Below are 12,638 nucleotides of genomic sequence, written 5' to 3' on the forward strand. Positions count from 1 at the left end.
GCTCTTTCTTGGGGCCCTTTGGAGCCCCCAGGGAAAGAATGCACACACCCCCCCCTCCCCAGCACCACTGTGCCCAGACTGAGCCTGACTGTCACCAAACCATTTATTAGGTCGCTTACAGAGAAAGGACATTTCAGGGGTGAGGAGGGGCAGGGGGGCTCTGATGAGGCTCTGCACAGTCAGGGCACAGTGAGGATTGACTCCTCTATGAGCTCTGCTCAGCCCTGGGGTTTGCCCATCTTCAGCCTTGTCTCCCTGGCCAAGGGGGACCAGCCCCTGCAGCAGAGCCAGGGCAGGACCGTGCACCATCTCTCCTCCTCACAACCAAGCTGTGCCTGTGAGCAGAGAAGGGCTGCACCAGCACAAGCCCTGCATTCATGCAGGGGAGGCAGCGTCCCAAACCTGGGAAGGTGATCAGTGCCTTTTTCCAGGCCTTAGGGCTACTGCTAAGAGGGACACAGCAGCAACGATGACACAAGGATGACACAAACGGTTCAACAGGAGGTTGGTGTAGTTGGCTCTGTGGCCCCAGCCACTCAGGGCCAGGTCTATGGCTTCTGTCCAAGTACTGCTCACCTCATGAGCTGTCCTGCTCAGGGTCAGGTGGCTTGCTGATGCGAACGTGGACAAAGAGTGAAGAGGGTGGAATGTGGGTGCCATCCTTGGAGAGGAGATGGATGTGGCGGTAGCCTGCAGGGGGGAGAGTAAAGCTCTGGCTGACTGCTACCCCCTATCCTATCCTGCTCTCTAACTGAGCCCCAGATGCCCTTGCAGGCCTACCCTGGGACACCACCACCACTGGGCAGCAGCCACTCACCAGGTTTAATGTTGCTGAAGGCCAGGGTGAACTGGCCCACAAAGTCGTTCCTGGATGTCTTGTCGTAGTCCTCCACCACAAAGCGCACTAGGGCCAGCTCGGGAACATGGAGCTGGAACTGGAGCGTCTCATCCCAGCGGGGGTTAAACCCTGGGAAGGGAAAGTGGATACTGGGAGGGTGAGGGAAGGTAGGGATGGGCACCTGGGTGCAGCTGTGTCCCTGGTACCACCAAAGGGCTCACCATTGTTTTCAATGTACTTGGTCTCTTGGTGTGCCTGGTCAGCAGGGACCCCATGGATCTCCACACGCACTAGTGGGTCGATGATGGCTCCCTCCTTGCTGTTGGACACTTTGGGCAGCTGCTGCCCACTGATGACCTGTAGGAAGGGGCAGAGATTTCATGGGCAGCTCCTTGCCCAACAGTGTCAGCACCCATCTGAGACCAGTGAGCCCCGGGACACCCACAGCTCCCTAAAGTCTCTCCTCAGGCCCGTACCTGGATTGTCAGAGTGATGGGGCCAGGGCCCTCCCGGCTGCCAGGGTCACTGGGGTTGAAGAGAGTCTCCTCATCTCTCATGAAAGGTGGTTTGAGCACATAGCCACAGCAGCCATTCTGGCTGAAGAGCCCATCACACAGGTCCATCTCCATGCCAGCTGTCTGAAAGTTCAGGGCCACTGGGTATGTGGCAGGGAAAGGTTTCAGGACAGTTCAGAGACACCATGCCCTGCTGGGAGCTGAGAACCAAACCTGTCCTCATGGGGAAATATGTGGGGCTGCACGGGAGGACATGGCACTGCTGCTTGGGTACCCCCAGGCTCCCCTGCGCAGACAAATTGCCTGCAGCCAGACCTGTCTCTAGCTGGGGTCACTGGTGTCAACACGGGTGTTGATGGTGCCATTTGGCATGGGACCCAAGGCAAATTCCCAGCCCTAAAACCCTCCAGCCATACCAATCTGGCACCCCACGTTCCACATCTCCTGGGGGCTGTAGTTGGAGGAGTCAGTCCGCATCCCGCTGGGGTAGATGCGCGTCAGCTGCCAGCTGTTATGGCGCACAAACTCATTCCCTGCGAACGGAGTGTGAGGGCCACTTGCAGGCCTGCACAGCCACCCAAAATGTGCTGCCTGACTGACTGTCTGTCTGTCCATCCATCCACCCACCTACCCATCCATCCACCCCATCCATCCACCCATCCACCCACAACTTCTCATCTCTCTCATCCCTCCCAGAAACCAAAGTCCTCTGCCTTGCTCCTGAGCTGATACCTGCCCCATCACCCACCAAAGCCAAACCCCAGGGTACAGCCCCACTGGACCCCCTTTCTCCCAGGCAGGGAGGTAACCCTAATGTCTTAAGGCTCTACCTTTTGCCCGAGAAAGCCACCTTCCTCCTTCCCCCTGGCCCAGCCCCCTGCATGCTGCTGTCCCCTCTGCCTCACCTGCATCCCGGATGAGCTTCCTAGCCTTGGCCTCGGAGAGTGAGGAGATCTCAGAGGGCCGTGAGCGGCCGCGGGCCTCCTGGAAGCCCCGGAAGGACACATTCTTGCAGTAGACAACGCAGTCAGACAGTACCTGCGCCAGGGTCTCCTTGTCCTTCTGCAGGGCAGAGCCATGTGAGGGCCCCATGAGAGGAGCACTGGGCCCCAGCACTCACCCAGGATAGGGGCTGCAGAGCCTGGGGTAGCAGCAGCTGGAGGAGGTCTGCGGGTGGCAGCACCACCACCACAGGCAACCTTCCTGCCAGACATGGAGCAGGCAGGGGACCTCCACCACAGTGCCACCCTGTGCAAAGAGGGGGCTGGCATGGCCAGGGGCAGAAATGGCTCTTAGACCTCCCTGGCGATGTCCCTGCAGTCTTTGCCTCTGTCCTCGGTGCTGTGTTTGGGGGCTGGATGCTCCCAGCAGTTCCCCGGCCTGAGCCACCCACCTTCATCCTCCGCTTCTCCTCCTCTGCTTCTGCCCCGTTGTCATCATCGGACACATCGTGTGCCTCATCCTCTGGCCCATCCAGCACGTCCTCCAGCCGCCCAATCTTCTTCCCCTTCAGCAAGATCTTGTGCTTCAGGTCCTGCAGGATTGTGGATGGAGAGGTAAGCACCCTGGGGTGCCTACCTCCTGTGTGGAACCTGGGACTCTGCACTCCTGTTGGCCAGCATCACCAGCTCCCTGCAGTACCCCGGAGGGAATGTGGTAGGAGGGCTCTACACAGCAGTCTGGGTCTGCAGAGGGCACTCATGTGGTGGGACAACCCTCTGGGACCACTGGGAACATAACAACACAGTGTCCCCAAGGTCCCTAAGTGCTCCCCTAGAGCAGAATGACGCTGTGACAGACTTGGTCTTTCCTCTGGACAGCAGAGCCATCTCCCCACCCTGCTCCCAGGCAGGACAGCAATGCCCAGCGTGGTCATGCTCTGTTCCCTACCTCTGGGGATGGGAGCTGGGCAGGAACTCGCCCATCGATGGTGGTGGTGAGGAGCTGTTCACCCAGGATTGTCTTGAGCTGCTGGGCCAGGACTTCCTGCTGCTCCATGCTGCAGTGGTTCTCCAGGGAGAGGATCACTGGGTAATCTGAGGTCTGGGGAGCAGCAGGCACAGCAGCAGATCAGCCTCAGTGGGGCTGAAGTGCATCAGTTCCAGAATGGAATCCTTTGTATCCTCCTGAGACCTTCATACCCCTCCAATCCTCCAGCATCCTCCATATCCCATCTCACCCCTGCATCACCCCAGCCCTCACGTCACCTGTGCACCTCCCCATGTCTTCATGGGCCCCTGGCCCCTGGTATAGGACAGTACAGGACTGTGGGTCAGACTCAACAGCACTGCCCCCCAGGAAAGGACACAGTCCCTCTCCTCAAACCCGTGGTGGGGCCAGACCTGCTGCAGTCCCGGGCATGTGAGCCCCAGCACTGCTCCCCCACTGGAGACCCATCACTACCCCAAACTGCAGCTACATCGCCCCCACCTGCTGCGGGCCACCCATGACACCCAGAGCCCAGGGAAGGGCTCCCTACCTTGAAGGCATACTTGCCCAGGGTGCTCACCACCTCCCGGAAGGGGATCTTGGAGGTGAAGGTGTGGCCGTGGTACACCACAGGCTCCCCATTCGGCCCGTCCCAGCAATCCACCTCCAGGCACCGGCAGCCCCGTTTCAGAGCCCTGCAACAGGCAGTCACCCCTGGGACTCCACACCTGGCCAGGGAACCAGCCCCTCGCCCACCCCTTTGGCTGTGGGTGTCACTCCTGCAGGGACCAGGGGACAGCAGGCGAGGCAGGAGATGTGGCTGCATGCAGGGCAGGAAGAGGTGGGCTCAGCATGCCCAAAATGAACCCCCTTGCTGGGCACCATATGGCACAATCATAGGGCTGCTGGAAAAGGAAGGGGTAAAGGAGATTCTCCTCTGGGTGGGTTTGCTCCGTGGAGCTCCATGCACCACAGCATGGGGGCAGGAAAGTGCTGGAGGGCAGCTGGGAGTGGGCAGTCCCTTTACCTGATGTAGCCCTCGATGCTGCTGTGGCCCCGGATCTGGTCCTCTATCAGGTAAGTGTTGTGGGAGGAGGAGATGAAGTAATGGCAGAGGGGCTGGCTCATGTCCTGCCACAGTGCCCGGTGCTGGGGATTGAAGATGGAGCCCTCCGGGGAGCAGAGGTACATGAGGAACCCATCGGCACTCAGCACATGGCGAGCCCGGGCTGCAGGCAGAGGGGGAAGCTCGAGCAACAGCCAGGGATCCAGAGGGCACAGGATAAGGACAAGCAAGGCTGCTGGTGGCTCCTGATATACCCTACGTGGTGGGCACAGCTGTTACCAGAGGCTAGGGCACAAGGAGAGATGCTCTAGGGCAGCAGCCGTGGGGAGGTGGGCAATGGACTCCAAAGCACCTCATGGCAGGTCAACTTTCTGCACCCAAACAGTCCAGGGATGGACAAAAAAGGGGGAACTTCACTTAGATGCTATCATGATGAGCTTTCCCTCTCCTCCCATCTGCAGCAGGATGGGGCTGGAGATGCCCCTGCCATGGGGCTGTGTGTCTTGGATCCTCCTTCCCCACCCCGGCCCCTGTAGAGCAGTCAGTCTGGGCTGGCTCTCACCTGTCTCAGATGGTTCATACTTGTCAATGAGCTCCATGGCCAACTCCTCTGTGCCCTCATCCTCCAGCTGCTCCTGCCGCAAGAAATCCACCAGCTCCAGCAGGGTCAGCTTCTTCCCATCCTCGGAAAAGTCCTGGAAGAGGCTCAGCACCTCCTCGCGTTGTGTGAGAGCCTTGTAGAAGAGCACAAACTCCTCCCCTTCCAGCGTCCCCGACTCTGACTTGTCAGCATCCTGCAAGGCAGCTCACTTAGCGCCCAGACAGGGAAAGAGTTGGGGCTGTGCAGGCTGGAGCAGAGGAGGCTCCCAGGGGACCTTCTGGTGGCCTTCCAGCATCTGAAGTGGGCTACAAAAAAGCTGGGGAGGGACTTTTGAGGCTGTCAGGGAGTGACAGGACTGGGGAGAATGGAGCAAAGCTGGAGGTGGGGAGATTCAGCCTGGAGGTGAGGAGGAAGTTGTTGAGCATGAGAGTGGTGAGAGGCTGGAATGGGTTGCCCAGGGAGGTGGTTGAGGCCCCATGGCTGGAGGTGTTTGAGGCCAGGCTGGCTGAGGCTGTGTGCAGCCTGCTCTAGGGTAGGGTGTCCCTGGGCATGGCAGAGGGGCTGGAATTGGCAGATCCTTGTGGTCCCTTCCAACCCTGACTGATTCTATGAAAAACAGGTTTCCTGCCACCCCATGGGGCTGTGGGGAGATCCACCCACCCTCAGCACACAACACAGAGACTCCACACTGATGGCAGTGGTAGGCATAGATCAGTGCTGGTTGGACAGACAGACAGATGGATTGGCAGGTGGAGGTCTGTTTGGGTGGACTGACAACTGGGTGCATCCATGGATGGAAGGGCTCAAGAAAAGCCTGGATGAGGCACTTAGAGCCATGGTCTGGCTGATTAGGCAGGGCTGGGTGCTAGGTTGGGCTGGATGAGCTTGGAGGTCTCTTCCAGCCTGGCTGCTTCTGTTGATTCTCTGGATGGAGGATGTCTGGTCGGAGGAGTGGACGGGCAGCTGGCTAGCTGGGCTGATGCATAAGCAAGCAGGTGGATGGTTAGCTGGGCTGGCTGATATGCAGCTGGATGGACAAATGAATGTGAAGAAGGAATAGCTGTCTTGGCTGCTTGGGGTGGCATACAAACAAATGGGTATTTGGGTAAACAGGTAGTTGAGTAAGCAGGTAAGTGGATGGGTGGGTGAGTGGTTGAACCACAGAATGTCAGGGGCTGGAAGGGAGCTCCAAGGCTCATCCAGTCCAACCCCCCCTGCAAAGCAGGATCACCTAGACCAGATCATACAGGAACACATCCAGGCAGGTTTTCATAGAATCAGCCAGGTTGGAAAACACCTCCAAGCTCATCCAGCCCAGCCTAGCACCCAGCCTTGACCAATGAACCAGACCGTGGCACTAATATCTCCAGAGAGGGAGAAACTCCACAGCCCCCCTGGGCAGCCTGTTCCAGTGCTCTGTCACCCTCACAGGGAAAAAATTCCTCCTCATGTTTACATGAAACTTCCTATGCCTCAACTTCCACCCATTGCCCCTTGTCCTGTCACTGGGCATCACCCAGGAGAGCCTGGCTCCATGCTCTTGGCACTCATTCTTCACATATCTATAAACATTAATGAGGTCACCTCTCAGTCTCCTCTTCTCCAAGCTAGAGAGCCCCAGCTCCCTCAGGCTCTCCTCATAAGAGAGATGCTCCATTCCCTTCATCATCTTTGTGGCTCTGTGCTGGACTCTCTCAAGCAGAATGGATGGAGAGAAGCAACTGGCCACACCCTTCCGGAGGGAGGTGTTGGGCAGCTTCTTCCATCCCTTTCAGTCCTTCTCCAGGGCTCCCAGGTGCAGTGCTTACCTGGAAGAGCCGCAGGGCATGGTCCTCGTTCATATCCACATTCATCATCTTGAGGAGACGCTGCACCTCCTTGAAGTTCATGCGCCCGTCCTTGTTCTTGTCAGCCTTCTGGAACCAGTCACGAATCCACGTGAAAGAGGCCAGAGCAGGTGTTAAGGATCTTGGCTAAGAGAGGTGGAGATGGGGAGCATCAGCAAGCCTCCCGTCTCTGATGCAGACAGTGAGGCCCAGAAGAGCTAAGCACGTGCTGGGACAAGGCTGGAGATGCAGGGCCAAGGGGATGGAAAGAGGTGAGGAAAGGGTTGGGTGTGGAGGGCAGAGTGCTCTCTACAGGAAGGATATTGATCTATCTTCTCCCTTTGGTCCATGCTGGTGGCCACCTCAATGAGCTGGCGCAGGCCCTGGACCCAGCACTGCGCCTCCTCGGCTGAGCCAGCAATGAGGTCCAGGTTGCCGCGGCGGCCGTAGAAGACAATGGTGAAGCAGCGCTCAGGGGGGAACTCCTCGGCCAGACTTTGCAGCACCTCCGACTGGTGTCCCTCCCGCACCGTCTCCACGTCACTGATGGAGACTGGGGCAGAGGAAGGGAAGGTCTGTCTGTGGGGAACAAGGACTGCAGGACAGAGGGCACTGCCTGCCCCTATCTGTCCTTCCAGACATCCCTTCTTTGCTCATCCATCCATCCATGCACCCACTGAGCTGCTCATCAGCCTGCACCTTGGTTTGTCTTCCTAATCCTCCACTGGCTTGCCAGAGCTTTTACTTGCAATGGCTGCAAATTCTACTCAGCCCTTGTGAAGTGTGGGTCCTAGTGGTGGCAAGATCCTTCACGGAGAAGCGGGGATGAGAAGAGCCCAAACATGCACACAGAGCCTCTCTTGAACGCCCCAGCTCTCTTGGCAAGTGTGGCTTCAGGAATCTCCATACATTTCATAGAAGCATAGAATCAAGCAGGTTGGAAGAGAGCTCCAAGCTCAGCCAGTCCAACCTAGCACCCAGCCCTGGCCAATCAACCAGACCATGGCACTAAGTGCCCCAGCCAGGCTTTGCTTCAACTCCTTCAGGCACAGCCACTCCACCACCTCCCTGGGCAGCCCATTCCAATGCCAATCACTCTCTGTGAAGAACTTCCTCCTCACTTCCAGCCTAGACCTGCCCTGCCACAACTTGAGACTGTGTCCCCTTCTTCTGTTGCTGCTTGCCTGATAGAAGAGCCCAACCCCACCTGGCTACAGCCTCCCTTCAGGTAGTGTTTTACATCCCTACTGACTCTAACCCTTACTGATAGGCCTCATGGCCAACACAGAGCAGTTAGCACTCACAGGCAGACTCAGTTTTGCCTGTCCTCTTGGACTGGTACCAGATGGTCATGCAGTCATCCTGCAGCTTGAAGTAACGCTGCTTCTTCCAGCTCTTGGACTTGACTTTGCGCATCAGCGTCCCCTGCTGCATCTGCTCCAGCGTGTCTGTAAGCTGGATGCCTGGGGGCAGCACGGATTGCATCACCGATGGCAGAGGTACCCAGGCACTATGCTCTAGTACCTTGCTTGCTTGCTTGCACCTCTGGGACTCCACATGGCCCCTCAGCAAGGAATGCAGGACGGGTGGACCCCAAACAAACTCTCTTTGCCACAAGAAGGGCAGAAGTTAATTCCTCATCAACCCTTCCCAGCCACACTCTATGAGGCCAAGCCCATATCCCAGTGGCCACAGTAAGGTAGGGATGCTCCTGACAGCAAGGTGAGCTCAACCAAAGGGCCAGATTTGCCCTGACATAAATCTTGATGGCCCAGCACCCTGCCCTGCGCCTCGCACCCCCCCAGCCAAGGCACTCACGGGCGTTGCACAGCAGCGATGCCATGGTTCTGCCTCCTTCACACTGGCAGCTGCTGGGGAGGGAAGACAAAGGGTGGCTTGGGGGAGCGGGGCCAGATCACCCCACCCCCCACTGTGCCCAGGTCCCACTGAGTGGGCTCCAGCCGTGCCCACGCATGTGCAAGGTGTGCGGGCTCCTGCCGGTGTGCGAGCAGACCTGCGCCTGTGGCTGCTAGGTCGCTGCTCTCCTTGAGTGTCGAGTTCAGCCTGCCCTGCTCATGCAACATTAATGTGCGTTACCGGGAAGCCTGGGCTTGAAAGCCAGCGGAGGGAGACAAAAACACTTGTGAGCATGGCCACCCCGCAGCCTGGCTGCTCCCGGGAGAGAGGTCACTGCTCCCGGGAGAGAGGCTGCCCCAGGAACCAAGGAAAACTGCTCTGGGGGTGCTCAAGAGAGCCAAGAACAAGCCCCCGCTGCCGGAGAAATGGCTTCACATCGGCAAAGTTGGAAGTAAGGGAGAGCCTTACCTGCTGTAAGAGCAAGGAATGAGGCACACAGCAGGCCCCTCAGCTCTCCCTGCCCCTTCTCTCCAGGGAGCAGCAGCAACTCGGGGCTGCAACTGCAGCAGCAGCAGTACAGGGAGTGCACTGAGAGGAGTGGGACTATAAATACAACCGAACCGACAATAAGGCTCTGATTAGGCTGTTAAGGTTTTGATTGGACCAGCAAAGCGCCGGATGTGCCTATCAGCCATGTGCTGGAGCTCAGCCCACAGGCAGAAGCGCTGGAATTTGGGTTCAGCCAAGTGACCCAAGGGGTCTCTGTGGCAGAAGGGATCTGCACTGGGCTAAAGGGGTGGCAGCCATGCCCCAGGCCCCTGACTCAGCAGAAGCACCAGAGGTGCAGGGCTGGGAATAGCCAGTGCCGTCAGTGTGCAGGCAGCTGCCAAGCCTCGCTGCCAGATCCTCGCAGGCTCCAAGGACAGACGGCAACCATCCCCTGCTTGGTGTGGGGATGGCAGGGACAATTCCCAGCACAGCACTATCTGGGGCCATGGGCCCCACTCCTAGGGGACACACTACTGGATGTTCATCTGCCTTCAGGGCAAGTAGAAGCTACCTGTCCGTGCTCTTGGGGACCTCATGTTCTGCTGGAGACAGAGGCCAGCTTAGCATGGCAGAAGCCTTTCAGCAGTGCAGTGACAGGGCTGCACCTTCCCAGCACCAGCCCATCATCAGAGGCTCAGATTGCAAGAACTTGCTGTAGCACCTGCATCCTCTCACATCCAACATGCCAGGGGCACCCACACCCACAAACGGGGGAGTGGCACCATGCTTGCTTTGCATGCTGCAGTGGGTGCCCTGATGCCCGCTGACTTGTACAGCCTCAGGAATGCTCCGTACTCCCCATCATGCTCCCAGCCTCCTGCACCCCACAGCCTGCAGGGAAACAAAAAAGTGCAACCCCAGTCACCCATCTGCCTGCACCCTCCTGCCTCCTGGCGACATCCAGCCTGGCATGGTCCCTTTGTAGGGTCACTGGCCCCTAAACTGCAGCAGGCGAGAAGACAGAGATGGAGATGTTCTAGGGAAGTCAGGGTGGAGGCAGCAAGGCTGGAGCAGTGGAAGAAGACAGAGGGGACAGGGATGGGCTCGGTGCCACCAAAGGGTTTGTCCTCTCTGCACCCTGCCACACATATGTGAAAGATGGCAGTGTGCAAGGGAGCTGCTTGTAGCCCCACGCCTGTAACCACGCTGAGATTTTAGTCACTCTAATCTTCCCCCAGCACCAGCCCTGCCAGGTTCTCAGCACAGCCCCAATGCATCCAGTCCCGCCTCGGCCGCCCGTGCAGCAAGAAGGGGATGATCGCCTCCGGCACAGGGAAGAACCCTGGAGTGTGGGCACAAGGACACGGCTGTTTCCCTTGCCCCGGCACAGGGGCGATGTCCCGAGCCCAGTGCAGCCCATTCCCAGCACTTCCCCTCACCCTCATTTGAGCTGGGCTGTCGAGAGGGGTGGGACATGAGCTAGGGGACAACGAAACTCAACTCAAGGGTTTCCCTCAGGGCCTCCTGCCAGGGACAGCCCCAGCTTCCCCCAACGCACGCTGCGGTTCCTGCGCGGAGGTCCGCAAGCGGCGGCAGAGGGGTCGGCGGGTGGGAGCGCTCCTCAGCCTCTGCCGCGCAGAGTCCCCGGCAGAGCGAAATGCCACCGTGGGAGCGTCTGTGCCCTAGCAGGGAGGAATGCCGCCCACAGGATACCCCTCAGCCTCCTGCCGCCCCAGCGAGCAGGCACGGACTGCCCATGTCCCGGGGCACTGCTCAGCTCCGCCGCCTCTCGCAGCCTTCCCACTCGCTCCAGGACACCCCTCAGCGCCCGGGATACCAGCTGGCAGCTAACGCCGTCAGACAAGGAAGGGGCTTTGGGTAGGGGCAGCGCAAGCCGAGGGACTCGGGAAGCAAGTGACACTTTAAAGCAGAGAAAGCAAAACCCTCCGCACTTCACACACACACACACATATCCATGCAGCCGCCTTTGGGACGGTGCCGTCTGAGCTCGGGGGTCCCAGCCCGCCCCATTGTCCCACGGGGGATCCGGCACCCTGTCCCGTACCCGCTCTCCGGTGCGCCGCCGCCGCTCCTCTTCGCCGGTGCTCCGCCGCCTGCAGCAGCACAGGGCTAGGGCTGCCCGGGCTGCCCGCCCCCCGGCAGCAGTAGAGCAGCGAGCCCGCCCCCGGCCCCCCCACGCCCGCGGGACGCCCCCCAGCCCCCACACTCCCCACGGCCGTCGGCTCTCAAGGTCGCCTCGGATTAAGGTCACGCCGCTCAGGAGGACGATGGGGAAGGCGATGGCGCAGCTGGCGAGGGTACGAGCACCCTACAGTGCTCTCCACCTGGGGCTGAGCCCTCAGTCCCACCCTCCGGCAAGGCCTGGCTCTCCCTGGACACCACATCCCGGCCCTCCCCCACCCGCAGCTCGTCCTCAGCGTGTACCTGTTCCCTTCTCAAGAAACGGTGGTTCGCAGGCGCTCCCAGGGCCAGGACCCGCAGAGCAGGGCACGGTTTGCGCATCCCGAGGTTAAAAACCCCAACGGGGAATCCAAGCTGGGGCACCCCGGGGCGCTGGGTGAGCGTGGCAGCACTTAGGAACGTGCCGCAGGAAGGCAGCCAGCCTAGTCCCTTCCCGGAGCCCGCCCGAGGCAGCCTTGGCTGCCTCCCAGCAAAGCGGGACGCAGCGACAACTGCTCCCCGATCCCCGTCCGCCTTACCTGCTCCAGGGGAGATGGGGTGCTGCAGGCCATGCGCTCTCCCCGCACCAGAGGTCCAAGCCGCCACACTCCCCTCCCCCCGTCCTTTTCCTCCTCCCTGCAGTACATTTGACCCCCCCCCTCGCCTCTTGCCCTTCCCAGGAGACCAGAGCAGGAGCGAACTGTGTCGGGTGGGGTTTTATTATTTATTAATCCAAATTTACAAAAAAAAGCCAAAGCAACAAAGCACCCAATAAAACCAATCCCAAACCCAAACACACCCCACCAATCAACAAAAAAACCTCCAAACAACATCCTCCTCTCCCCGCCCTCCCCCCCCCCCCCCCCCCCCCCCCCCCCCCCCCCCCCCCCCCCAAACAACCCACTGAACAGAAGCATTTTTACACCCTGCCAAGGTCAGGGCAGGGGGGAGGGAGAAGACTATGTTATAAAAGGGGACCCCGAGGGCACAGAAGAGGCCTCTGCCCCTGTTACACAAGGCTGCGAGGGGAGGAGGGAAGGGATTTCAGACATGGGATTTAAGACACTATTGGCACGACACTGCAGATGATCAGCAAAATGGGCTAGTCAAGGAGGGGGGAGAAAGCTGCCCAGGCTTGCTTGCAGCCAAGAGCAGGTAGAGCAGGCTTTGCTGAAGCAGAGCCTGGGAGCAACTTGGCTGCCTCCGAGAGCCTGCAGTGGCTGAGCTCAGCCCTCAGCACAAGGAATGCAGGTAAGTGGCTGCTGGTCCTGCTGAATAGCAGCGCAGCTGGGGCAGACGCCAAGGCAGGTTTGAAAGCTGAAATGGATACACTCGG

At 59.4% G+C, this 12,638-nt stretch overlaps 1 protein-coding gene across 5 annotated transcripts; it reads right to left on the reverse strand.

Annotated features, from left to right (window-relative positions):
• Nucleotides 1-85: 85 nt before the first annotated feature.
• On the reverse strand, nucleotides 86-11,878 carry PLCD4 (phospholipase C delta 4). 5 transcript variants are annotated; one of them, XM_064165152.1, is made up of 16 exons: nucleotides 11,842-11,878; nucleotides 8,594-8,646; nucleotides 8,080-8,238; nucleotides 7,100-7,328; nucleotides 6,758-6,887; nucleotides 4,911-5,142; nucleotides 4,310-4,511; nucleotides 3,833-3,977; nucleotides 3,244-3,396; nucleotides 2,747-2,887; nucleotides 2,259-2,415; nucleotides 1,770-1,886; nucleotides 1,315-1,493; nucleotides 1,060-1,195; nucleotides 818-967; nucleotides 86-690 (listed from the first exon to the last, which is right to left on the reverse strand). In XM_064165152.1, exons 2-16 carry the CDS (start codon nucleotides 8,616-8,618, stop codon nucleotides 578-580), a joined length of 2,268 nt encoding a protein of 755 aa, XP_064021222.1. In that variant the 5' UTR covers nucleotides 8,619-8,646; nucleotides 11,842-11,878; the 3' UTR covers nucleotides 86-577. The 5 variants fall into 5 exon arrangements, with proteins under 5 accessions (XP_064021222.1, XP_064021233.1, XP_064021211.1 ...); XM_064165163.1 differs by lacking the exon at nucleotides 11,842-11,878 and adding an exon at nucleotides 11,567-11,702 and having other exon boundaries at nucleotides 8,594-8,643; XM_064165141.1 differs by lacking the exon at nucleotides 11,842-11,878 and adding an exon at nucleotides 11,567-11,702.
• Between the last annotated feature and the right edge of the window lie 760 nt (nucleotides 11,879-12,638).

Source organism: Pogoniulus pusillus, chromosome 2 (genome assembly GCF_015220805.1).
Source record: "Pogoniulus pusillus isolate bPogPus1 chromosome 2, bPogPus1.pri, whole genome shotgun sequence".
Taxonomy (NCBI): domain Eukaryota; kingdom Metazoa; phylum Chordata; class Aves; order Piciformes; family Lybiidae; genus Pogoniulus; species Pogoniulus pusillus.

Excerpts from the sequence above, each read along its gene's own strand:
- PLCD4 (XM_064165152.1), bottom strand. The coding sequence starts at position 8,618 with ATGGCATCGCTGCTGTGCAACGCCC. Across the intron at positions 3,397-3,832 it reads TGGGCAAGTATGCCTTCAAG|ACCTCAGATTACCCAGTGAT; the intron begins GTAGGGAGCCCT and ends GCTGCTCCCCAG. Across the intron at positions 691-817 it reads CTTCAGCAACATTAAACCTG|GCTACCGCCACATCCATCTC; the intron begins GTGAGTGGCTGC and ends TCCCCCCTGCAG.